Below are 24,703 nucleotides of genomic sequence, written 5' to 3' on the forward strand. Positions count from 1 at the left end.
GCGGTGGGCTTTATTGGGCTGACTGCATGGTTTTAAATTATTCTAACCCATGCCCAGCTCATAAATATGAGTAGGAGATACTCTTCTCTGCCTCATTTGGCCACAGTTAAAGGCTTCCTTACCTTTTGATAAGCATTTGCAGAGAATCGGTGATGCTCTCCATGAGTTTGATGACTTCTGAGTAGGTGAGATCTGAACATGAGGTGCCATTGATAGAGACCACTTCATCTCCTTCACGTAGACCAGACCATGAGGCTTTGCTCTTGCCACGAATCTGAGTGGGTTAAAAAAGAGAGAGAGGGAATATTCAGAACCTAGTCATTGAAAAAGTGCTGCCTTTCTACAGGAAGAGAGAGGTCACATGTCTACACAACAGTGTGGAAAAATGGAAAGAGTCAGGAGGGCAACAATCATCTATCAAGCACTTACTCTATACCAGGCACTGTGCCAAGTACTGGGGCATAGAGAAAGGCAGAAAACGTCCCTGCTCTCAAGTCACTTACATTCTAATGGGGATGACACCATGCAAACAACTGGGTAGATGGGCTACAGAAAGGGCAGATGGAAAGCCATTTGACAGGGGATGGCATGGGCAGCTGGGGAATTGAGAAAGGCCTCCTGCTCAGCATGAGGCTTGTGCTGAGTCTTAAGAAAGCTCAGAGGCCCAGGGGAGGGCAAGAGAACATTCCAGGAGCAAGACAGTTGGATGGGAGAGGGGGTGCTCATGCAAGGAATGACCAGTAGGTCTGTGTAGCTAGATCACAGAGCGTGGGAAGGGAGTAAAGTATAAGAAGATGGGAAAGGTAGAAGGGACAAGCTAGGAGAACTTTAAATGTCTAATGAAGATTTTTATATTTGAATTAGAGCAGGGGTGGGGAACCTGTGGCCTCAAGGCCACATGTGGCCCTTTAGGTCCTCAGGTGCTGCCCTTTGACTGAATCCAAGCTTCACAGAACAAATTTCCTTACTAAAAGGACTTGTTGTGCAGTACTTGGACTCAGTAAAAAGGCCACATGTGTCCTAAGGACCAGAGGTTCCCCACTCCTGATCTAGAGCAAAACAGAAAATCACTGGAACTCACTGAGTAGGCAGACAACACAGTCAGACCTATATTTCACAATGACCATTTTGGCAATTTAGGGAAGGGTAGATGGGTGTGGGACAAGACCTGAGCCATGGAGACTTCCATGGAAAGAAGGTTATCGCCAGGTGAGAGGTGATGAGGGTATGAGCTAGGCTCAAATCTAGAAAATGTACACAGAGTACTTTGCAAACCTCCAAAACATATAATTTGCTGGCTTTGTTATTTGGCTCCATGGTTTTTGGGGACCTTGAGGCTTGAACCAAGGGTGGCTAGGGGCTCTCTCACTATATCCTTGTTATATTATGGCTACAATTTTAGACATAATGATTTCACCCTTTCCAGTCCAAAGAACCTTCACCTTAACAGAGAAAAACAGATGGAATTTGAGGGTTGACTACTCTGCCTTCTTTCCTTTGTCCCATTAAACCAGGTCACACAAGCACTTTCTCTGACTGTCTCCTTCCCCTAGTATAGCTGCAGAAAAGCCTTCTGTGGCCCTTGGCACTCCGCATTAACCCCTCTCCTTCTCAGATGCAACTCACCTGGTCCTATTTGTAAAGGACTTTGCCAGTTTGGTATTCAGTCTCTGCTACTTGCTCTTGTTTCCAGCTTCCATATGTCTTTGTAAACTCTCATTTCATTTCCTGTCCACTCACATCTCTCTACATGCACACTCCTTTTCCTTTTTGTTGGAATTATCTCTCTTTGTGCTTTCTGAAGTCCATCCTCAGAAGCATCCCATCCTTCCTTAGCAGACTTCCCCTGCAGATGTCAGAACATGAGATCCCCCCAGCCTTTCCCTTTGAAGCCTTTGCTCCCATATTCTAGGCTACAGTTAGACCCCACTTTCTTCTTCTGTCTTAAATTTAAGGATGAAACAGATAAGTTCCTCTTTGTCAGGGAATTTACCTCTTGGAGGAGAGAATTTTCATCTTGGCAATGCAATAAAGGATCACCTGTTGTTTTCAACAGAGAGCTTCAGCATTTGCTGAATAAGTGAGATTCTCCCAACCCCCGCCCCGGCACCCCAGACTCATTGCTGTGTCATGCTTCCTGCTCAGGTTTGAGATCTTTGTTTAATTCCTCTCTGACTCCTTGAGTCCTTATGGTCATTAGTAAGGTCCGATAGTACTTGTTTTTCCTTCTGTAGAGCTTTATCAAAATGCTTTAAATTTCCCTCATATAACCTTAATATATCCAGTTCTATGCCTCCCTTACGAAGTTTATTCCTTTTAAATTAGATAGAATCTCCCCAATCCATTTTCCAATCTTGGGTTCCAAGCCCTGTTGACCCTGATATGTTAAATATGCCTCTTTACATTTGGGTCTCCAGTTCCCTTTGCTTGTCTTCCCCTGTCATGACATAAATACCTTATGTCATGGTTTATTGCTTTTTCACTGATGACATTTTATCTCCAGAGAATTACTGAGTGTCTTTCCTGGTGTACATAAGCCCTTTTCTTCAACCCTTCTTTTTACCTTAAGAACCTTTTGTAGAAATGTGTAAGATTCCTGGTTTGTTTTTGTTTTTGTCAGCCTTTGTAAATGCATTCCGTCACTGCCCAAGGACCCATCATTGCTGTATTTTAACCTATGGTCCCCAAAGACCAAATTTGCCAGACATCATCTTTTTAGACAGCTGTTCTCTTCCAAAATCTGCCTTTCTCTTCTACAAATTCTTGCCTCCGGTTGGTCAAAGAGATGCAAACATCAGTTTTGTATCTAAAATTGTCAAAGTCCTGCCCAGGATTTAGGAATGCTTTCTAGCCTCTTTCTCATCACATGTTTTGTTCCTGAGTGGTTCACTGGAACTGGGTAAGAGCCATCAGGGTTTGACAAGTCTGGGGGGTCTTGGGAGGTGCTCTTTCACATTCTGGATATGTGCCCTGGGGTCACAGCAGACCTTTGTTTATCTTTGATTCATTGGTATTACTCAAAAGCAGAACCTTTTTTCTAATCATGGTACTGCCTTACTAAAACTTTTGAGCTTTCCCCAATTCATGTGGTTGGTTGTTGGCCTTTGTCTTCGAAGAGGACCAAAATGACATCACCATTGTAAAGTGAAACTTCAGTGTGTCCAACTGTGGCTGATCAGACCAACATGAGCTCTGAATGCTCTACCACAAGTTGGGCACAGGTAGTCCATATGAATATTTGGGGTGGATGCCCCCAATTTGCTCATCCTGCATTTACTTTGTGCTGTCTCAATTCTGCTTTGCTCAAAGAGCATAGCACCTTTTCTTATGTGGGCACACCATGCTGAATGGTCCTGTGCCAGCGTCTCCCATGTTGCACAGTCAAATCCAAAGTTCTTCAGAGAGATCTTGAGAGTGTTGTTGTATTGTTTCTTCTGGCCGCCATGTGATTGCCTGCACCATGCAAGTTCTCCATGAAATAGTCTTTTTGGCAAGCATGTATTTTGCATTCGAACAATGTGGCCAGTCCATCGGAGCTGCGCTTTCTGAAACATAGTTTGAATACTTGGCAGTTCTGCTCAAGCGAGGACTTCAGTGTCTGATACCTTATCATGCCAGGTGATCCTCAGAATCTTTCTAAGACAGTTCAAATGGAAGCGATTCAGTTTCCTGGCATGGCACTGGTAGACTGTCTATGTTTCACAAGCATACAACAATGAGATCAACACAATGACTCTGTAGGCCTTCAGTTTGGTAATCAGTCTAATACCTCTTCTCTCCCAAACCTTTCTTTGGAGCCTCCCAAACACTGAGCAACCTCTGGCAACGTGTGCATTAACCTCATTGTCAATGTGTACATCTCTGGAAAGTGCACTACCAAGGTAAGTGAACTTATCTACAGCATTCAAAACTTCTCCATTTGTTGTAACTGATGGTTCCACGTATGGATGGTGTGGTGGTGGCTCATGGAGCACCTGTGTTTTCTTGGTATTAATTATTAGGCCAAAATTAGCACAAGCAGCAAAGAATTGATCCATACTTTGTTGCATCTCAGCTTCAGAGGCTGCATTGAGTGCACAATCATCTGCAAACAGAAAATCATGCACCAACACTCCCTCCACTTTGGTCTTGGTTTATAACCTTTTCAAATTGAAAAACTTACCATCAGTACAGTAGTTGACCTTGATGCCATGTTCATCCTCATTGAAAGAATTTGTCAACATGGCTGAAAACATCTTGCTAATAAGCATGGGAGCAAGCACAGCCCTGTGTCACTCCATTGGTGACTGGGAAGGCACGAGAGCTTTGTCCATTATCCAGAACCCAGACAAACATGCCATCATGAAATTGACATACAATATTGATGAACTTCTCCGGGCAACCAAATTTTGACATAATTTTCCATAAGCCCTCACAACTAACAGTGTCAAAGGCCTTGGTCAGATCCACAAAAGTTGTATACAGACCTCTCTTCTTCTCCTGGAGTTGTTGGGCAGCAAACATCATATCAACTGTTTCTTGGCCCTTTCTGAAGCCACACTGGCTCTCAGGTATATGCCCATCTTCCAGGTGAAGGATAAACCTATTAAGGAGGAATCTAGCAAGAATTTTGCCAGCAATGACTAAGAGAGAGATCCCCCTGTGATTGTCGCAGGACAATCTATTCCCTTTACCCTTATAGAGATGGACAATAGGGTTATCCTGGGGGATAACCTCCTCTTGCCATATAACCTGGAAAATTTCAGTCAGCTTTTGTATGAGCAATGGTCCTCCTACCTTTTAAATCTCAGTTGGAATAGAATCAGCACCAGATGCTTTGTTACATGAAAGGAGCCTAATGACCCTCAAAACCTCTTCTTCAGTTGGAAGTTCAGCTAAGGATTTAAGGATTGACTTCAACCTGAGGTAAATGGTCAATGGCCTCAGCATTGATTGATGATGGTCTGTTGAGAACACTATGGAAGTGTTCAGCTTGTCTCTCTAGGATCATGTCCTTATCATTAATCAATGTGGCTCTGAGTAGCCACACTGAGTAGTGGCTACTCAGCACTGAGTAGTTGTGAAGCACTATAACATTTTGGTCCATAAATAGCTTTCAGGGAATCATAAAAGTGCTTTGGGTTGTTACTATCAGCATAAAACTGAATTTCATCTGCCTTCTTACTGAGTCAGGAATCCTGCATCTCTCTAAGCTTTGCTTGTACTTCACTTTTGATGGAATTAAATGCTGCCTTCTTAGAGGTGGATGAACTATCCTGCTGGTAAATCCTGTAGAGTTCATGTTTTTTCATTTAGCAGTTTCTGAATTCCCCCATCATTTTCATCAAACCAGTCTTGGTGTTTGCGAGTGTTCTGACCCAGATGAGCAAATACAGTGCTGAACACCAAATCTCTGAAAGCTGCCCACTCCTTTTCTGCTCCACTGTTGCCTGTGTGTTGGCTCAACTTTCTCTCCAACTCAGCAGCAAACTGTTCACACTCAGAGAAGAGCTCTAATTTGTTGACATTAATGCTTCTGGTAGTCATTTTGCCTTGGGGGTGGTGCTTTTGATGAATGTGAATATTTAGTTTGGAAAGGATAAGTCTATGATCAGTCCAGCACTCTGCACCACACATTGCCTTTGTCATTCTCACAACTTGTCTGTCTCTTGTTCTTACAATCACATAATCTATTAGATGCCAGTGTTTGCTGTGAGGGTGCAGCCATGAAGTTTTATTGCATTTAGGTAAATGGAAGACAGTGTTGGTGATGAGGTCATGTGATGCACAAGTCTTCAGTAGTAAGTGACCATTGCTGTTGCTGTTTCCAACTCCATTCCTCCCTAGGACTCCCTGCCAAGTCTGGTAGTCTGTGCCTACTCTAGCATTAAAGTCACTCAGAATTATAAGCTTGTCCTCTTTTGGAACATTGATGATAAGGGTCTCTAGATCTTCATAAAATTTTTCTTTGACTTCATCAGGGTTTGTCATGGTGGGAGCATAGGCACTGATGATGGTGGCATGGCATTTTCCTGTGAGTTGCAATCGCATTGTCATGAACCTGTCATTCACTCATTTGACAGGCATACCCGCTTGCTAATTAGATTAGTTTTGATTGCAAAACCCACTCCAGCTTCACTCCCCTTCACTGTGCCCACTCCAGAAAAAGGTGTATCCAGTCCCACCCTCAGCAATCTGGCCTTCATTTGCCAACCTTGTTTCACTCAGGGCTGCTATTTGGATGTGATACCTGTTGAGTTCTCTTGCAATAAGAGCAGTTCTTAACCTTATTATATTGTGTATGTTTTATAATTTATACAATTATTAAACAAATATACATGCCCTATTGTCTAATAATTCTATAAATTATGAAACATACACAATATAATAAGGTTAAGATGAGATAAAGGTGAAGTTACCAATATTTAAAAACAATTTTTAGCTTACTAACAGTACAAAAATTTTTATTCAATGGATTTTTTTTAAACAATCAATATGGTTCTGTGGCAGGATTTATTGAGATAATTAAGAGGAGAGATACAAAAAAATACAAGAAAAGCCACCCTGGAGTTTTAAAGTTAGCCCCAACTACCTCCCCCTAAAATGCTTTTTTACCACCAAAAATATATATTATTTATACAATGATATTTATGAGAAGCAAAATGGCAGTTCTGAAACTCCCTTTGCACCCTTAAAAATTCTTGAAGACCCTCCCACTAGGTTTTGTTTACATGGGTTACATCTGTCAATATTTACCATATTAGAAATGACACCTCTTTTCATACTATTATTAATTTATATATCATGTTATCGTAGGAGCAGATAGGTGGCACAATAGATAGAATGTTGGGCCTGAAATCAGGAAGATTTGAGCTCAAATCCAGACTCAAATACTTACTGGCTGTGTGACCCTGGGCACGTCACTTGACCTCTGTTTGTCTCAGTTTCTTTATATATAAAATAGGGATAATAACAGCATCTATCTCCCAGAGCTGCTGTGAAGACCAAATGAGATAATATTTGTAAAGCACTCAGCACAGTCCCTGGCACATAGTAGGCACTAAAAATATTAGCCATGGTGATGGTGAAAATAGTTTTGACATCATGACTCCCCTTGAAAGGGTCTCAGGGGCCATTTGGTGACTCCAGATCATATTTTGAAATCCATCCTATTACCTGCTACCTCCTTGAGCCAGAATGGTGGTTAAATAGCAAAATAAAAATAGAGAAAAATAAAACATAGAAAGGGTACCAACAACAGTATCTTTGGAAACTGAGCTGGCCTGGGCCAATATAACGTTTTGATGGAAGGACAAGAAATCTCAGTCATGATGGGGGTCAGTGGCCCAAGAGGCAGAAGAGGAGGCAGATAATATTTATATTGTTAACAATAATATTTTAGTGAGGATGTAATGGAATATACTTCTTTTTTTTGAAAAATCTCAGTTTGACCTTTTGTGATGGAACAATTCCAAGGTCACTTCTAAGTTCAATTTATAAAAGACAAATGAGATGTCTTATGACAGTAAAGGTCAATCAGCCCCATTTTTGTGAAGGTGGGTATCCGTGATGTTGAACAGAAACGAGAACTTGCAAAACTATTTTTAAATGGAGAGATTTTCTTTGAAGGCATCAAAACCTCTGACTGGTTGAATCTTTGGCTGAAGTCCTTGGCTGTTGCTGGTGCTTCTGCATCACAGCATCCTACCTTGTGATGGCAGACCAGTCTGCACAAACAACACGGAGGAAGCCATTCCTGTTGGTCTGAATTAGTTTGTATTTTATTCACCCTTAAGGACAAAGAAGACTTTTCCACCAGAGGCTGGGGGATATGATCTAGAGTTTTACCAATTCACAGATAGAGCTGAGTGCTGGACTTGAAGACAGGAAGGATGGAGATAGGTGCTGTTATTATCCCCATTTTACAGATGCAGAAACTGATGCAGGTTAGGGGACTTGCCCAGGGTCATAGAAATATCCAAGGCTGGATTTGGACTCAGGTCTTCCTGACTCTAGGCAAAGTACTCTATCCACCTCAAGGCTGATAGAGCACACTCAGTAAATGCTCATTGGATTGAATTGGATTAGATTTCCGGTGAAATGTGGAGCCCGATGACACAAAAGTTGGATCTGGCTAATGACTTTACTTCTCCTTAGCTAAGTGACTGTGAGCAAGTCATGGGAACTCTCAGAGGCTCAGTAATTGTAGAATCTATAAACCAGGGATAATGCTCATGCTGACCTCCTAGGCTAATGCTGAGGAGGGGATTGGATTGTAATAGAATATGATTTTTCTTAAGTCTTGCACATAGAAGTCACTCAAGTAGGATTTACCTGCCAAATGCACAGGATTAAGAATCAGAGGACCTAGATCCAAATTCTAACTCTTTCTTTATACTGATAGAATGGTACCTAGAACACAATTAGAGCTTAGTGAATGCCATTTGATGGATTGGAAGGGGGTTGGATTAGATGGCTTTGGAGTCCCTTTTTCACAATTAAATCTCTGATCCTATGAATGGGGGGGAAAAGGTAAACAAAAAAAGCAAACAAACAATAAACCCTAAATTCTACCTAGATTAAAGTCCTTAAGGCAAAACTACTGAGTAAAATGACTTCAGACTCTCCTGAACTAGAAGGAAGTTACATCCTGCTCCTTCAGATGCATCCTTTTTCTCCCCTCTTCCCCATTTCCCTCCCACTCAATTCAAACATAGAATAAACTTCAGCAAGGTTAGGCTTTCCACAACTTGTATTTGAATTTGTCATTGTTTTGCAAAGCCATTGACTTGGGGGATGCTCCTCATTGGAAGTCTATAGCTGGGTGTCCAAAGCCATCAGCTGAATTTACCGCTAAGTGACCCATTTTATACTGGGCTCTGGTCAAAGGGTCTAACCATCACCAGACCTAAATATGGAAGCCCCAATTTTGATGTTTCTTTCCCCTTGTATGATTGATTTTCCTCTTAGAGGACAAGTGACAGTTGAAATCATTTCTAGAAGTCCCAGAATGAAATATCTAGAACTAAAATAAATTTAGAGACTTGATTTCCCAAAAGAGCTGGTTCATTCCTTTGGTCTGGCACTTTGAATACCTACAGCTGAATGTGTTTCCACAAGCAGAGATGATACACTCATAATAAGGGCATGAAAATCATGCTAGCAGCCTCCACTGTTGTTGTGTTGGAGGGGAACATTGACAAATATGGAGTGGTATGTATGCTCTGCTGATCTTTCTTTCCCAAGAATGTAAACCTCCAAGAACTTTCAGAAAAAAGAGAGAGAGAGATTTCCCTGAGACTTGCAAGGATGTTTCCCTGCATACACAGGAGACACTTTTCTTTCCTCATTATTGGTTTGACTTAAATATAGAAGACTTTCCATGGAAGTCTTTGAGTTCCATTAGAACTTTTTGTCAATATTGAGAAAGAATGGGAAATAATTAGAAAGTTTTCTTTCAAGCTCATAAAAGTATGAGCAAAATTCAGCCAAATAGGCTAAAAGTCACATAGTTCCACTGGAGAAAACAAGAGATTGTTGTTTTCTCTGAAACAAAGCCAAAGGAAATTGAGGTCTCTGGGTAAGGACTCCCTGGACAGATGCAAAGGGTTTATATAACCTTCTGTTGAATTGGGTATTCCTTAATAATTTCACAAGAGTAACATGCCCACACTCAATCTGGGAGCTCATTCATGTGGGCATTTTCTTCAGGAATAGAGAGTGCAGCTCAACCTGTGCACCCCTCCCACATATCCTTCCATATAATCACTAGGGGGCTCTATTCAATGTGCTAGAGGCTTTCCTTTCCTTCTGAGGACATTGTGTGGATAACAGTGAAACAGGCAAGCTAACTATTAGTTCACCCTTTGTACTCACTACATGATTGGCCCCTCTTTTATCCCATTTTGGTTGCTCCTCTACACCATTTTTTCCTGTAATTTCTTGTTTCCCAGTTTTAATAGACTCCCAAGAACTGCCCTGTGCCCATTTATTGATCATAAAAATGAAGAATAAGGAAGATAGGATCCTAGATCCAGACCTTAAATGGACTTCAGAGGTCATCTAGTCTAACCCTCCTCATTTTACAGATGAGGAAACTGAGACTCAGAAATTAAGAAACTTGTCCAAAGTACAGTTTCCAGGGCAAGATTTGAACCCAGTGACTTCAAAGCCAATATTCTTTCTGCTACACTATGTTAAGGTCTTAGGCAAACTAACAAACTGATTTCAACTTTTATGGATGAGAACAATCAGACTACAGAGAGATTAAGGAATTTTCCTCAGACTAGACACAAACTTAGAACCTGTCATGGTCACTCATCATGTCACTTGACACAGGTGATCTTGAGTTTCAGGACATCGTCCAGATGGACAGTTCCCTGGATGGGGCATAGCAGGAAGTACCAATGACTACCAGACTCAGTAGAGTGTTGTTGCAAGTATGGAGGACACAATGTACTCTTCTCCAAGGTGACCATGATCTTTTAGGTCTTGTCAGAAAGTCCAGGCTGGTTCCTTCATGGAGGGTTCCAGGGTAGAGGGTGAAAGTTTCTCTTAGCTCTCAAGTGAAGTGCCACATTGTTTTTCAGCTTTGCATTCAAAAGGTCAGGAATACAATTAAGTGGGCAGTACAAACAATGTACTGGTTCTTTGGGTTTAGTTTGTCTCTCTGCCTTTTCCTCATAGAGTCATCCATCTTAAGGAAGAAAAGGAGTTTAGGATTCAAAACCTATGGAATCCCAACCCTCAGAGATAATTGATAGTTATCAGACAAATATCCATTTTGGGGTTTATCGTCTAGGCTTTAGAGATCAGACTTAGGAAGTGTACGGAATGGTTGGGATGAGGTCAGTGCTAGAAGGATGCAAATGTTTGAACTCATCAAAAGAAAAGATCCGACCTGCAGGCAGCTAGGTGGCACAGTGGATCAATCACTGGGCCTGGAGTCAGGAAGATCCAAGTTCAAATATGACCTTAATAGCCGTATGACCCTGGGCAAAGCATTTAACCCTGAATACCTCAGTTTCCTCATCTGTAAAATGAGCCGGAGAAGAAAATGGCAAACCACTCCAGTATCTTTGCCAAAAAGACACCAAATGGAGTCATGAGGAGTCAGACACAACTGAAAATGACTGAACAAAGAGAAAAAAAAGAAGGTAGTATGCCACCTGAACTGAGCTTCTTCTGCCATGGAGGTCAAAGGGCTCCACAGACAAGGCTCTGCAGGAACAAGAGAAGAGAACTCAAGGAGGCTTTTTGCTGATCCCTAGACAAGGATATCTTTCTCATCTAAAAGAGTAGAAAAAAGAGAGGTGATAGACTTTATTTGAGCTCTATGAGTGCCAGTCTCTGTCCTTCCTTTGGTTAAAAAATGTCTCATCTGAACCCTAAACTGGAGACCACACATCCATCAGAATGGCATCTGGTGTGGGCCATGGGTCCTAGCTGAGCAGCATACAGTAGAGACTGAGACTGGAAGGAGCAGTGTGATGGCACTTGTAAAAGATAACAGTGGTTCTCTAGGACCAGAGGGTATGAGTTATATGTCTCCACTGTACCTAGTTGTGTGCCTTAGTCACGCATGTTTCCTATATATGTGCGCCTTGGCTACATATGTACCCTTCCATGAATATAGCTTGGACACATTCTCTGTTTCATACTGCCTAACTGTCAGCATTCCCCAAAGCTCTCTATTCTGGCCTGGACCCTCTGCTCTACATTCTCTCTTTTGGTAATCCCATGGATTTAAGGATCATCTCTGTGTAGATAACTTACACACACACACACACACACACACACACACACACACACACATGCACACACACATATACACGCACACACACACACTCAGCCCTAGCCTCTTCCCTGAGAGTTAGTCCTTCATTACCAGTTATCTATTGGACCTTTCAACCTGGATATTCTGGGGATATCTCAAACTCAGCATGGACAAACACAACTCAAACTACCTTGTATCTATTCTCTTTATTTCTTCATATATACTTTATAGGTATTTATTGCTCTCCCAGCCCCAAATTAGGATGTAATCTCTGTGAGAGGGATTGTTTTATTCATTGCTCTTGCACCTCGAGCACTTAGTGCAATGCCTGGCATATAGCAGGCGCTTAAGAAATGCTTGTTGATTGATTGGATGGTTCTATATTGCTCTCAGTTAACTATAAAAAAAGTTTGTGTCAGAAACCTTAAATGAGCTCTCAACATGGCACCTCATCAGCCATGAGGTCAGGGTCAAAAGATAGCACTGACTGAGGCTCATCACCCTTAGAATTCTGTAAGAGATTGGCAGTGAGACTTGTCAGATTTCTAACCATGTGACGTGTTGTTTCATGCTCAACCGCAGAATTCTATCCAGTTGAATTACTAATGGGATAATGTCTCAAGACTTGCCTAGAATATCTTTATCCAGATTTAGACAACAACTCATAATACAAATGGGAACATATTCTGAACATTGGAATTACAAAGGGTGTGTCAGTCTCCACTCCTCGTGGCCCTACTCACCCTTTCTGGAACTCTCAGAACCAGTATCTCTCCCTGGCCACCACCCCCCTGCATATGGTGTCTCTCATTATTATAATATAAGCTCCTTGTGGATAGAGGCTATTTTTGGTTTTGTATTTATGTCCCATTGCATAGTACAGTGCTTAGCACAGAGTGAATTGTTAATAAATGCTCTCTCATATATATGGGAAATCTTTCTCTATATAGGAATGTGTGACTTGTATATAGACTTCAGATAATGAGATTTCTTGGGCTTTGGATGCATTAAGTTTAAAGTAACCACTTCATACTATGAACAATGACTACTTAAAATGCCAATGTCCTCCAAGGGTTGCCATGATGTCCCTCTTTATTCCATTGGGAAAATTCCAGGCTCTCAGTATGTCAAGACTTTGGTCATCCCATTCTGGCATCCATACCTTGAATCACTTCTGAGACCTGTAGGCCATCCCCAAGAGAGCAAGACTGAAGCCTTCCCAGAGGCACAGACCAATATTAGAAAAGCTCTGATGAGCCAGAGAGAGATACTTGAGAGGCATGATCAAGGCTTCTCTGGAAACTAAGGTGATAATGAAAGTTGGTGAAAATAGTGACAATGGAAGGAGAGGGAAGATTTCTGGTGATATTTTTTCAACTCTGAAAAACATACTAAAAAGCCAAGTATTGACCAGAAATGCTATACAAATCCATTCTCAATATATTAACTCTTTCTAAGGCTACATCTTATACATCTTCCAGTGTTTTGTATGTAATAGCCATTCTATAAATGCTGGCTGAATAAAAGATGACAAGTGGACTAATGAAATCTAGCATGGAATGGCATGGTAGAAAGTTCTAGTCTCTGCCCCTAACTCACTTAGGTGACTTTAGGAAAATAGCCACCACTCTGGGCTAGTTTCATCATCTGTAAAATGGACCAGGGGTAGGAGGGTAGGTGTTCATTTCTAAGCCCCTTCCACCTCTGTTGCTGTGCATCCCCTCCGAATCCCACTTTGAACCATTTCTAGACCAAATATTCTTCTAGACCCAATTCATAAATCATGTAGATTGAGAGCTGGAAAGGGTCATCTTAAAGATTATCTACTCCAATTGTGTCGTTTTACAGTTGACTTAACTTGGAGAAGATGGCACAAGAAGTAAGTGGCAGGGGTGTGATTTGAACCCAGGTCTTCTGACTTCAAATCCAGTGCTCTTTCTACTTCCAAGCCCTGTGTCTATTTCCCTTAGGGAAGAGGGCTTCTTTGTGACTCTGGAAGAATTACAAGGTCATGTGAGGTAGGTGAAGGATTCTGGTTGCTGTGCAATAGATCACTTGTTTCCATGGCATGCTGACTGTCCCCAGGCCCTGAGGTGTGTTCCCCAAAGAGGGCTGCACACACACACTTTGGGTGAAGGAAGCAGCAGCTGCACCTGTCACTCAGCTCCTCACCCCAAAAGGCCTCTGGCCCTATGCAAGTTAATATCCCAACACGTTTATCAAACTTTAAAAAAATGCAAACCCCACACCCCACAAGAGCAGGCTGGATCCTAATCAGGCAGACATGTCAGCAGCTGCCTCTCTCTGGCCCTCATTTGGGCTCTGTCCCACTAAAGTCCTGCAGTTCCTCCCTTATTTTTCATTCAGACATGTTCTGAGTGACTTAGCAGGACAATTCCTACTGATCTGGTTCTTGGAGGAAGCAGGCCTAGATCAAGTGCTCCTTTGTGTCTAGTTAAGGGGTTTATAGAGACCTTGCCCTGGTCCTTGTTCAATTATTTCAGACTTAAGAGCGTTCTTGAGTGGGTGGCATGATGAGGGATGTCTTTGGTGGCAAGAATCCCTGGGTTCAGATCCTGCCACTGATAGAGCCTAGGAAAGACTTTACCAACGTAAGCTGCATCTTCCTCCTAACTGCTAAGTTAAAAAAATCATGAAAAGTGTGGAGAGAGGGCACATGGGCCCAGGCACTTGGTCCTGGAGTGACAGAACAAAATGCACTCCTTTGGTCCTTAAAAGAGGTCATTTTAAGCCAATGATTGGCAATATTCATGGGAAGTGAAGTTACTGAATTCATCATCTCCACTGGATTTGTAGTGAAAGGACTGGAATTCAAATTCTGGCTTTACCTCTTTCTCTTGGTGGGATCCTGGGCTCAGTTTCTCCATTTGTAAAATGAATGAGCTGGCCATGATGCCTGCTAAGGTCTCTTCCAACTATAAATCCATGTTTCTATGAGGAAACTACAAGGAGGTTCAAGGAGAATTCAGATAAATACAAATCAATGGGATAGAACTGAGATCTCCATTGGGTAATCAACAGGATTTAGGGATTCAGAAATATGTCTGCTGATTTTTTGAGACTGACATCATGGAAGACAACTCTACATGGGTCAGAGCCAGGACGACATTTCTCATGCTCTTATGTTCTTGCCATGTCTGACATTTGGATGATCCAGCGCTGTTTGGTAGAAGATATGTATAATCTTGTACCACAATATTACGAGAAATATTGAATGTCCTGGGGAGGAGGAAAGAACACACATTGACTCTATGAAGCCTCCCCACCCCCATGAGGATGCCTTCCATGATGACAAGTAGCCCCAGGTTACCTAAAAAGTCACATCCCAGAACCTCTGGGACTAGTTTGCCAAAATTGCCTGCCTTTCTGCCCACTTCCTAAGTCTGTCCCATAAGTCCTCTGAGTGACTGTAATACCCCCATATTTAAAGACGTCTCAGATGATCTCCGGAAGGGGATGGTATGACATTATTTGACCCCTAACATTCCATATCTAGACTATTGCCTGACATGTAGACAACAAACTATTTTATGGGAAAGATGTTCTCAACTGAACAATAAAGTCACTTAGCATGTGTTTATGTCCAGTAGGCACAGCCTTACTCCTTGACTCTACTGTAGAAGAGGGTATTGTTAGCCCTATTACAGTATCCCAGATGCAGATGATGAGGCCTCCATAGAAGGCATCCTCCAATGTCTCATTGTGATCCAATGGTTCTAGGTTTAGAGATGGAAGGTTCTTCTGAGCTCATCTCATCCTACTGCCCCATTTAAAGAGGAAGAGTCTACCAGAGTCTGAATTACTTCCCTGGTCCACATAGATCACAGATGTCTGAGGCAAGGTTTTGAATCTGGTCATCCTGACTCTCAATGCAATGCTCCATGATGCTCCTTTGCTTACGGAGGCTCTAGTAATTTAGGAAGGCTTTGGATGGAAATATTTGATAAGAAGGACAGCTAGGTGGTACAGTGGATAGAGCCATGGGTCCTGAAGTCAGAAAGACTCATCTTCCTGAGTTCAAATCTGGCTTCAGACACTTACTAGTTATGTAATCTTGGACAAGTCACTTAACCCTGTTTACCTCAGATTCTTTATCTATAAAACGATATGAAAAAGGAAATGGCAAACCACTCTAGTATCTCTGCCAAGAAAATCCCATATGGGCTCATGTAGGATTGGACACAACTGAAAAATAAGAACAACAAAGCTTGACAATGGACTGATGACTGTGTTTCTGCTGTCCAAGGAAGACCCATAAACACAGGACTGAAGACCCAGTGATGATTTGGGGAAATAGTCACTCAATCAAGATCCTTAGAGAAAGCAGACAAACAACCCTGAGGGCCAGACTCCACATTCAAACCACTGTTCACCATTGTTAATGATTTTGCCAGGCTCTAGAAGGGCATTGGAATGGTGAGCATGGCAGAAGGAGAGTTATAATGGAGGGGGAGTGGTTACTGATTGAGGGAAGCAAATGTGGGTATGTTGGGGATGGATGGAGGAGTTGAGGTTGAGGGAGTGAAGATACAAGTGGCCCAAGAGAGTGAAGAAAAACAAAGAAATTGGCTCAGGGAGGCAACATAGACAAATCACTGGACTTGTGTTCAAATTCCCCTACCCAGATACTTTATGACTCTGTGACACTGGGAAAGTCAATGAAGCTGTCTGGGTCTTAGCCTCCTCATCTATAAAATTAGGGGGTTGGAATTAATGGCCTCTAAGATCTCTTTCAGCTCCTAACCTATAATCCCATAATTGGTACATGCAGAGTGACAATTGGTTCTGGGGAGTAAGTGAAAGGAAGAAACAGCTGCTGAGTGGGGATCTTGGGGTCAATTCTGGGTTCTCAGTCAGGTAGTAAGGGGAAAGTCTTCTGGATGTGACTCCTCTAAGCTGACTCCACGGATGCCTGGGAGGTGAGAAGACCTTACAACTAGCACGTAGAGCTGCTGAGCTCTGGCTCCTGCTCTGATCTCCATGGGGTAATAGCAGCATTGAGGAGGGACACTGATAACAAACCTTTGGCAGATGTAAATATCTGATTGATAGACTTATGAACCCACTTGTGTCCATGTGAGAAAAAAGAGAAAGCCCAGGGAAAAACTTAGATGGAGTCATTAATTGGAATATGAAACTCACCAAGGGCAAAAATAGCTTAGTCTATGTAGGGGGTGAGGGGAGGTAGGGAAGGGATGCTGAGAACAGTCCACCTGCAGGTGCTGGCTTTCTGAGAGAAGACAGTCTGACCTTTGTCCCTGAGCAGATTTTGTAGAAGATGGTAATGGGTGACATCCTTGAGGAGACCTTGAGGAGAGATGTGGCACCCCAATGGCGGCACCTCAGAACAAATATCCAATCACCTCATGGGAGTCATGCCCCAAAGTGCTTCTTTCTTGATCATGGTCACACAGAAAGCATCTGAGCTAAGATTTGAACTCAGTTTTCCTGATTTCAAGCCCAGTTCCCCAGCCATTAACTCATGCTGCCATGCTGGCTGAAGGGATTCAAAGGAAAAGAATCTTGCCATCAAAAAAAGGATATCCAATTTAAATGTTAAACCTGCTGAAATGCAGGTTTCCAGCCCAAATTTCATTCCTAAATAAATGATGAATTTAAATAATGACCTAGGAATGTTTAAAATAGAAAGACTGCTCAAGCTCTAACTTTATGGCAAAGTTGCTTGCTGTTTTATGAATGATGGGGTAGACATTTCAGTCAGGAAACATTTACAAAGTGCCTACTATGTGCCAATCACTGTCCCAAGCACTGGGGAGACAAAGAAAGCCAAAAGAGGGACTGCCCTCAAGGAGCTCTCCATCTGCTGGGGAAGATGGCATGCAAACTATGCACAAACTACATAAAGGATGAGTAAGAAATCTCAGTGGAGAGAAGGTGCTAGGATTAAGAGAGAGTGGGAGAAACTTCCTGGAGCAGATGGGATTTTAGTTGGAGCTTGAAGGAATCCAAGAGGCAGAGATGAGGAAGGAGAGCTTCACTGACATGAGAGATAGCCAGTGAAAATGCTTGGAGTTGGGAGATAGCAGAGTCACTGGAGCAAAGACTATCCAGGGAAGGGGTGGTAATGAGGTATAAAATGACTGAAAAGGTGGTTGGGAGGTTGGATTATGAAGGGCTTTGAACAGCGAAGAGAGGATTTTATATTTGGTTCCAGAAGTAATAGGGAGCCATAGGAGTTTACTGAGTAGGAGAGTGACATGATCAACATGTTAGGAAAATAACCTCCATGACTGAATGGAATTAGGAGTAGAGTGGAGAGAGATATGGCAGACCAACAAGAAGGCTACTTTAATAGTCTGGACGTGAGGGGGATGAGAGTCTACACCAGGGTGGTGGCAGCCTCAAAGGAGAGAAGATGAAGTACTGTAGAGATGTTACAAAGGTAAAATTGACAGGACTTGACTACAGACTGAATATGGGAGATGGTGTGTGTGAAAGAGAATGGGGCTGATATTTAGGTTGCAAATCTGAGCACCTGAGAGGATCATGGTACCTTCAACAGTAATAGGGAAGTTTAGAAGGAGGGGAGGGCTGGATGAAAAATGTTATGAGTTCATCTTTGGGCATGTTGAGTTTAAGATGTCCCAAGACATCCAGTTCAAGATACTGAATAGGCAGTAGGAGAGGCATGGAGTTGGAGAAGACTGAGGTCAACAGAAATGCTAGGACTTGATAAGAAGATCTAAGAATCATCAGCGTAGGGGTGACAATTTAATCCAAGAGAGCTGATGGGATTGCCAAGCAAAATAGTATAGAGAAGAGGGCTCAGGACAGCTCTGCGGGATACCCATGGTTCACAGGTATAACCTGGACAAAGAACTAGGAACAGAGCTCGAGAATTCCATAGATAGGAGGAGACTGAGGAAAGAATAATGTACTGAAAAGTAGAGAGAAGAGAGTATCGAGGAGAAGAGGGTGACCAGTGGCACCAATGGCCACAAAGAGATCAAGCAGAATGGAGGTGGAGAAAGGAACACTGTGTTTGAAAATGATTGGTAACTATGGGGAGGGTGATTTGGGTTGGATAATGAGGTCAGAAGGAAATTCAGAAGAAAATGAGAGAAGAGGAAGCAGAGGCATTTACTGCAGGCAACCTTTTCAAGGAATTTGTTCACAAAAGGCAGGAGATATATGGGGTGATTGGAGAGATGGATGGATCACTGGAGGTTATTTTGAGGTTGAGGGAGACATGAGTGTGTTTGTAAGCCTGAAGCCTCAGATATGTACAAGAGTAGGAATGATAGAGAGGGCATTTCATATAATTATATCTTTATGAATGACTAACCGATACCACTTAGAACATTTACGTACAAAAGAGTGATGACATGAAGCAGACAAAATTGGAAAAGATCTGTTGATATTTGTATGATGTTATTTTCATGAATGATAATGAAGCTACCACATTTGGACACTTAAAGAAAGATGGAAAGAGCAGCTTGATCAGACCAAAATATACAAAACCTTCATTATGACAATCCAGACAACCTTAAGGGACTCTTTGATCAAAGTAGGAGAAGTGAAGAGACAAGTTTTGCCAAATGACATTAGGCAACAGACTCCATCTGTACAATTACATAGTTCACTGAAAGGTGTATAGAATACTGGAGTTCACTGGGTCTGTTTTTTATTAACTGAAAATAAGTTATTCAGTAGAGCAGTGTGCAGTTTCAAAGGCTTTCCTGTATAATGTATCTCTCACAGATAATTTAAAATAAAGAGATGCCTTAAAATACGTCATGTCAATAACTTTGACAATTTTCTTGTTGTTAATATCAAGCAAGGCACAAAACAAAGAGATACTCCTGGAAAAAGGTATTCGTCAGTGTTGTGGAAGACTGGATATAGAATCTAAATGGATGAAAGATTCCAAAAGATAATGTAGTCTACACATGCTCCTGTTTGCTCCTACTTACATGCCTCTGAGTCCCTCCACATTATATACATTCATTCCCCAAGGCCATTTTGCCATCTACCCCATTGCTGCTATACATCTTGCTGCCTGAAGAAGTACTTGCTTACTATGCCTGCTAAAATTACAACCCCCACTTCTGGAACAGTTAGTCCACTCAACTTTGGAATTCCTACCCAGGAACAATGTTATTTCAATTAATGAGTCAGTGCCAACTCACCTAAGCCACTGTATCAAGTTGATCCCAGACCATGCCATACTTCACATTCCATCCCACTATCCACCTGGTCCATCCTACAATTTTTCCTGTCATCACTTGTGAAACACACCCAAGCCTCTTTTATTCTGAGTGCAGTATTTAAGTCAGCATTACTACTGCTTCTAGAAAGGGTGAGACAATTGACTTCCTCATCCCACTGACTGCCCAGACCAACATTCTTTTCTGGCTACCCCCCTCCCTATTTGTGATATTCCTCTCCCCCCTCCATGAGAATGTATATTGTATGAGAACTTAGCTCATTTAACTTGTGTACCCAACACTTAGTATGGGTCCTGAGGCATCATAAGTGCTTAATAAATGCTTTTTCATTCATTCATTCATTCATAGCATGAAAAATTTCATGATTTCTTCAATGAAACCAATCACCCGAAAGATTCAGGTCTTACTCTCCAAGAGGATAAACTAAGTGCATAAAGAATGCCTGTGGACCTTTTAGTAAAAGAATTTGTTGTGTAAAATTATGATTCAGTCAAAAGGCTGCACTTAAGCATCTAAAAGGCCACATATGACCTCAAGGCTGCAGGTTCCCCATCCCAGTCCAGATTGTGATATACAGTTAGATCGACAATCCGTCGAACTGGCCCATTGGTGTATCTTGCACAGACGCTGAAGATGGGTATCAAACTAATCTCAGAACTGAACATGAGGAAAAAAGAGAGGGAGTTGGATTCTATTTCAAAAAATTACAACGTAATCAATGACTCTAAGATTGAGTCTGCAACAAAAACTCATCTTATAAGAGCAGCATTCTTCAGGCGTTGCTTGGAATACCTACTCTCCAAAGCATCAAAACTGGACTTGATCCAAGAGGTAACAGTGAAATACAAGGTGGGTATCAAATAACCAATTTGGCATAAAGAATGTCATCTAATAAGAAAACCAAATTACCAATATCAAAAATGAAAGCGGTGAACTCACCTTCAATGAGGAGGAAATTAAAACAATAATTAGAAATTATTTTGCCCAACTGCATGCCCATAAATTCAACAATCTAAATGAAATGGATGATTATTTTAAAAAAATATAAATTGCCCAGATTAACAGAAGAGGAAGTTGAATACTTAAACAACTGCATCTCAGAAAAGAAATTGAACAAGCCATCAATGAATTCCCTAGGAAAAAATCTCCAGTGAATTCTATCAAACATTTAAAGAACAGTTAATTCTAATACTATATAGACTGCTTGGGAAAATTAGGGAAGAAGGAGTCCTCCAAAATTCTTTCTATGATACAAATATGGTTTTGATACCTAAACCAGGAAGAGACAAAATAGAGAAAGAAAATTATAGACCAATTTCTCTAATGAATATAGATGCAAAACTTTTAAATAAGATTTTAGCAAAAAGAATACAGCAATTTATCATGAGAATAATACATTATGATCAGGTAGGATTCATACCAGGAATGCAGGGATGGTTCAATATTAGGAAAACTATTAGCATTATTGATCATAACAACAAACCTCACAGAAACTATATGATTATCTCAACAGATGCAGAAAAAGTTTTTGACAAAATACAACACCCATTCCTATTAAAAACACTGGAGAGCATAGGAATAAAGGGAACTTTCCATAAAATAATAAGTAGCATCTACCTAAAACCTTCAGCAAGCATTATATGCAATGGAGATAAGCTAGATGCATTTCCAATAAGATCAGGGGTGAAAGAAGGATGTCCATTATCACCACTATTAATCAATATGGTACTAGAAATGTTAGCTGTAGCAATTAGAGATGATAAAAAAATTGAAGGAATTAGAATGGCAAAGAAGAAACTAAGTTATCACTCTTTGCAGATGATATGATGATATACTTAGAGAATCCTAGAGATTTAAATAAAAAACTACTTGAAATAATAAACAATTTTGGCAAAGTTGCAGGTTTCAAAACAAACCCCCACAAATCTTCTGCATTTCTATACATTACTACCAAAGCCCAAAAGCAAGAAATAGAAAGAGAAATCCCATTTAAAGCTAGTGTAGACACTATAAAATATTTGGGAGTCTACCTGCCAAAACAAATCCGGGGACTATATGAATACAAGTACAAGACATTTTTCACACAAATAAAGTCAGATCTAAGTAAGTGGAAAAATATCAGTTGCTCTTGGGTAGGTCAAGCCAATATAATAAAAATGACAATTCTACCTAAATTAATGTACTTATTTAGTGTCATACCAATCAAAGTATCAGATAATTATTTTCTAGAGCTAGAAAAAATAATGTCAAAATTCATCCAGAAGAACAAAAGATCCAGAATATCAAAGGGACTAATGAAAAGAAATGCTAAGGAAGGTGGCCTAGTTCTACCTGATCTCAAATTGTATTATAAAGCAGCAATTATCAAAACCACTTGGTCCTGGTTAAGAAACAGAAGGGTAGACAAATGAAATAAGCTAGGTACTCAAGACACAATAGGCAATGAATATAGCAATCTATTGTTAGATAAACTCAAGGACCCCAGCTTCTGGGATAACAACTCACTGTTTCACAAAAATTGCTGAGAAAACTGGATAAAAGTGTGGCAGAAACTAGGCACAAACCAATGCCTGACACTGTACACAAGAATAAACTCCAAATGGGTACATGATCTACATATAAAGATTGATACTATAAACAAATCAATGGAGCAAGGAATAGTGTATTTATCAGATTCATGGAGAAGGAAAGAATTTTTGACTAAAGAGACAGAAAGCATTATGAAATACAAAATGGATAATTTTGATTACATTAAACTGAAAAGTTTTTGCACAACCAAACCCAATGCAACCAAGATCAGGAGGGAAGCAGAAAACTGGGAAATAATTTTTGTAACTAGTGTCTGTGATAAAGGCCACATTTCTAAAATATATAGAAAACTGAGTCAAATGTAAAAGAATACAAGTCATTTCCCAGTTGATAAATGGTCAAAGGATATGAACAGGCAGTTTTCAGAGGAAGAAATTAAAACTCTCTATAGTCATATGAAAAAATGCTCTAAATCACTATTGATTAGAGAGGTGCAAATCAAAACAACTCTGAGATACCACATCACACATATCAGATTGGCTAACTGACAAAAGAGGAAGATGATAAATGTTGGAGAAGATGTGGGAGAGTTGGAACACTAATTCATTGTTGGTGGAGCTGTGAGCTGATCCAACCATTCTGGAGAACAATTTGGAACTATGCCCAAAGGGCTACAAAAATATGCATACCCTTTGACCCAGCAATATTGCTTCTAGGACTGTATCCCCAAGAGATCATAAAAATGGGAAAGGGTCCCATATGTACAGAAATATTTATAGGAGCACTCTTTGTGGTGGCCAAAAACTGGAAATCAAGGGGATGTCCATGAATTGGAGAATGGTTGAAAAAATTATAGTATATGAATGTAATGGAATACTGTTGTGCTATAAGAAATAATGAACAGGAAGACTTCAGAGAGGACTGGAGAGACTTATATGATCTGATGCTGAGCAAAAAGAGCATAACCGGGGGAACCTTGTACACAGCAACAACCACAGTGTGCCAAGATATTTTCTGGCAGACTTAGAACTTCATTGCAATGCGAGGACTTAAAAAATTCCCAACGGTCTTTTAAGGCAAAATGCCTTCCACATCCAGAGAAAGAACTATGGAATTCAATCACAGAATGTAGCAGATCATTTTCTTTTGTATTACGTTTTGGTTTGTTATATGATTTCTCCCATTCGTTTTAGTTCTTCTATAAAACTTGACTATGGTGAAAATGCATTTAATAGAAATATATGTGTAGAATCTATATAAAATTGTATGCTGTCTCGGGAAGGGAGTGGGCAAGGTAGGGGGTATGGAGGGGGAGAGAGGGGAAAAAAATCTAAGTTATATGGTAGTGGTTGTAGAACACTGAAAATAAATTTAAATTTTTTTTTTTAAAGAATGTCATCTAAGAGATGTAGGAGCAGAAAATTAGGTGAGCTAGTCATTCATAGTGAGGATTCAATGAGGGATATAACCTGGATAACCAGTGCTCTGCATGAGTACCCTGATAATCTAAGGAAACTTAAAGAAAAGTTTCCAGAACAGTGGTTGGATCCCATTTGGATGATTCATGGTGGAACATGGACAAGAGTCAGTGAGAATAGAAGGCATGGATGGGCTGTGACCTCCTCTGGCAGAGGGAGTCCCCATATTAATGAGATTATGAACAGATGGATGGATGGAAAGCAAGCACTATGATAAGCCCAGGGATAGAAATACCAAAGGGAAAAGTCCCTGACTTCAAGGAGTTTACATTTTAAGGGAAAGGCAGCACATATGAGAGCTAGAGTTAGCAAGCATGAAGAAAGAGGATGAGAAAGGCACACTGGTACATTAGGCAAAGCTTCAGATGGCAATAAACACTGTAGCCTGAATGAGTGGTGAGTGGTGCTCCTTTGCTTTCTCAGTCATCTGCATTTTCATTCATTCCTTTATCACCATTCATGCCCAGACCACAGGCTTCCATTTATCTTGATTTGCATTTAAAGGATTTGGCAAAGATTTGGAAAACTGCCATTCCTTTTTATTTGCCATATTGAGTTTGCAGCAAAGAACGGCACCTAGTTGGCAAAACCCAAGAGAGCCAATGATGTAGGGGTGGGATTTATGAGAAAGAAAATGGTGAGAGACACACATCTGGGAGTCATCAGTACAGAGGTGACTTAGAAAGACCTGCATTCAAACTTCACCTCTGCCATTTGTCTGTTAGGTAACT

At 41.0% G+C, this 24,703-nt stretch overlaps 1 protein-coding gene across 3 annotated transcripts in view; it reads right to left on the bottom strand.

Annotated features, from left to right (window-relative positions):
- The window catches only part of SYNPO2 (synaptopodin 2), a 203,156-nt gene that overhangs the window by 45,803 nt on the left and 132,650 nt on the right, over positions 1 to 24,703 (bottom strand). For all 3 annotated transcript variants that reach the window (XM_072625367.1, XM_072625366.1, XM_072625368.1), the window contains one exon: positions 123 to 274. In XM_072625367.1, the coding sequence (XP_072481468.1) occupies positions 123 to 274 (152 nt within the window). The remainder of the gene's footprint in view (positions 1 to 122; positions 275 to 24,703) is intronic.

Source organism: Notamacropus eugenii, chromosome 7 (assembly GCF_028372415.1).
Source record: "Notamacropus eugenii isolate mMacEug1 chromosome 7, mMacEug1.pri_v2, whole genome shotgun sequence".
Classification (NCBI taxonomy): domain Eukaryota; kingdom Metazoa; phylum Chordata; class Mammalia; order Diprotodontia; family Macropodidae; genus Notamacropus; species Notamacropus eugenii.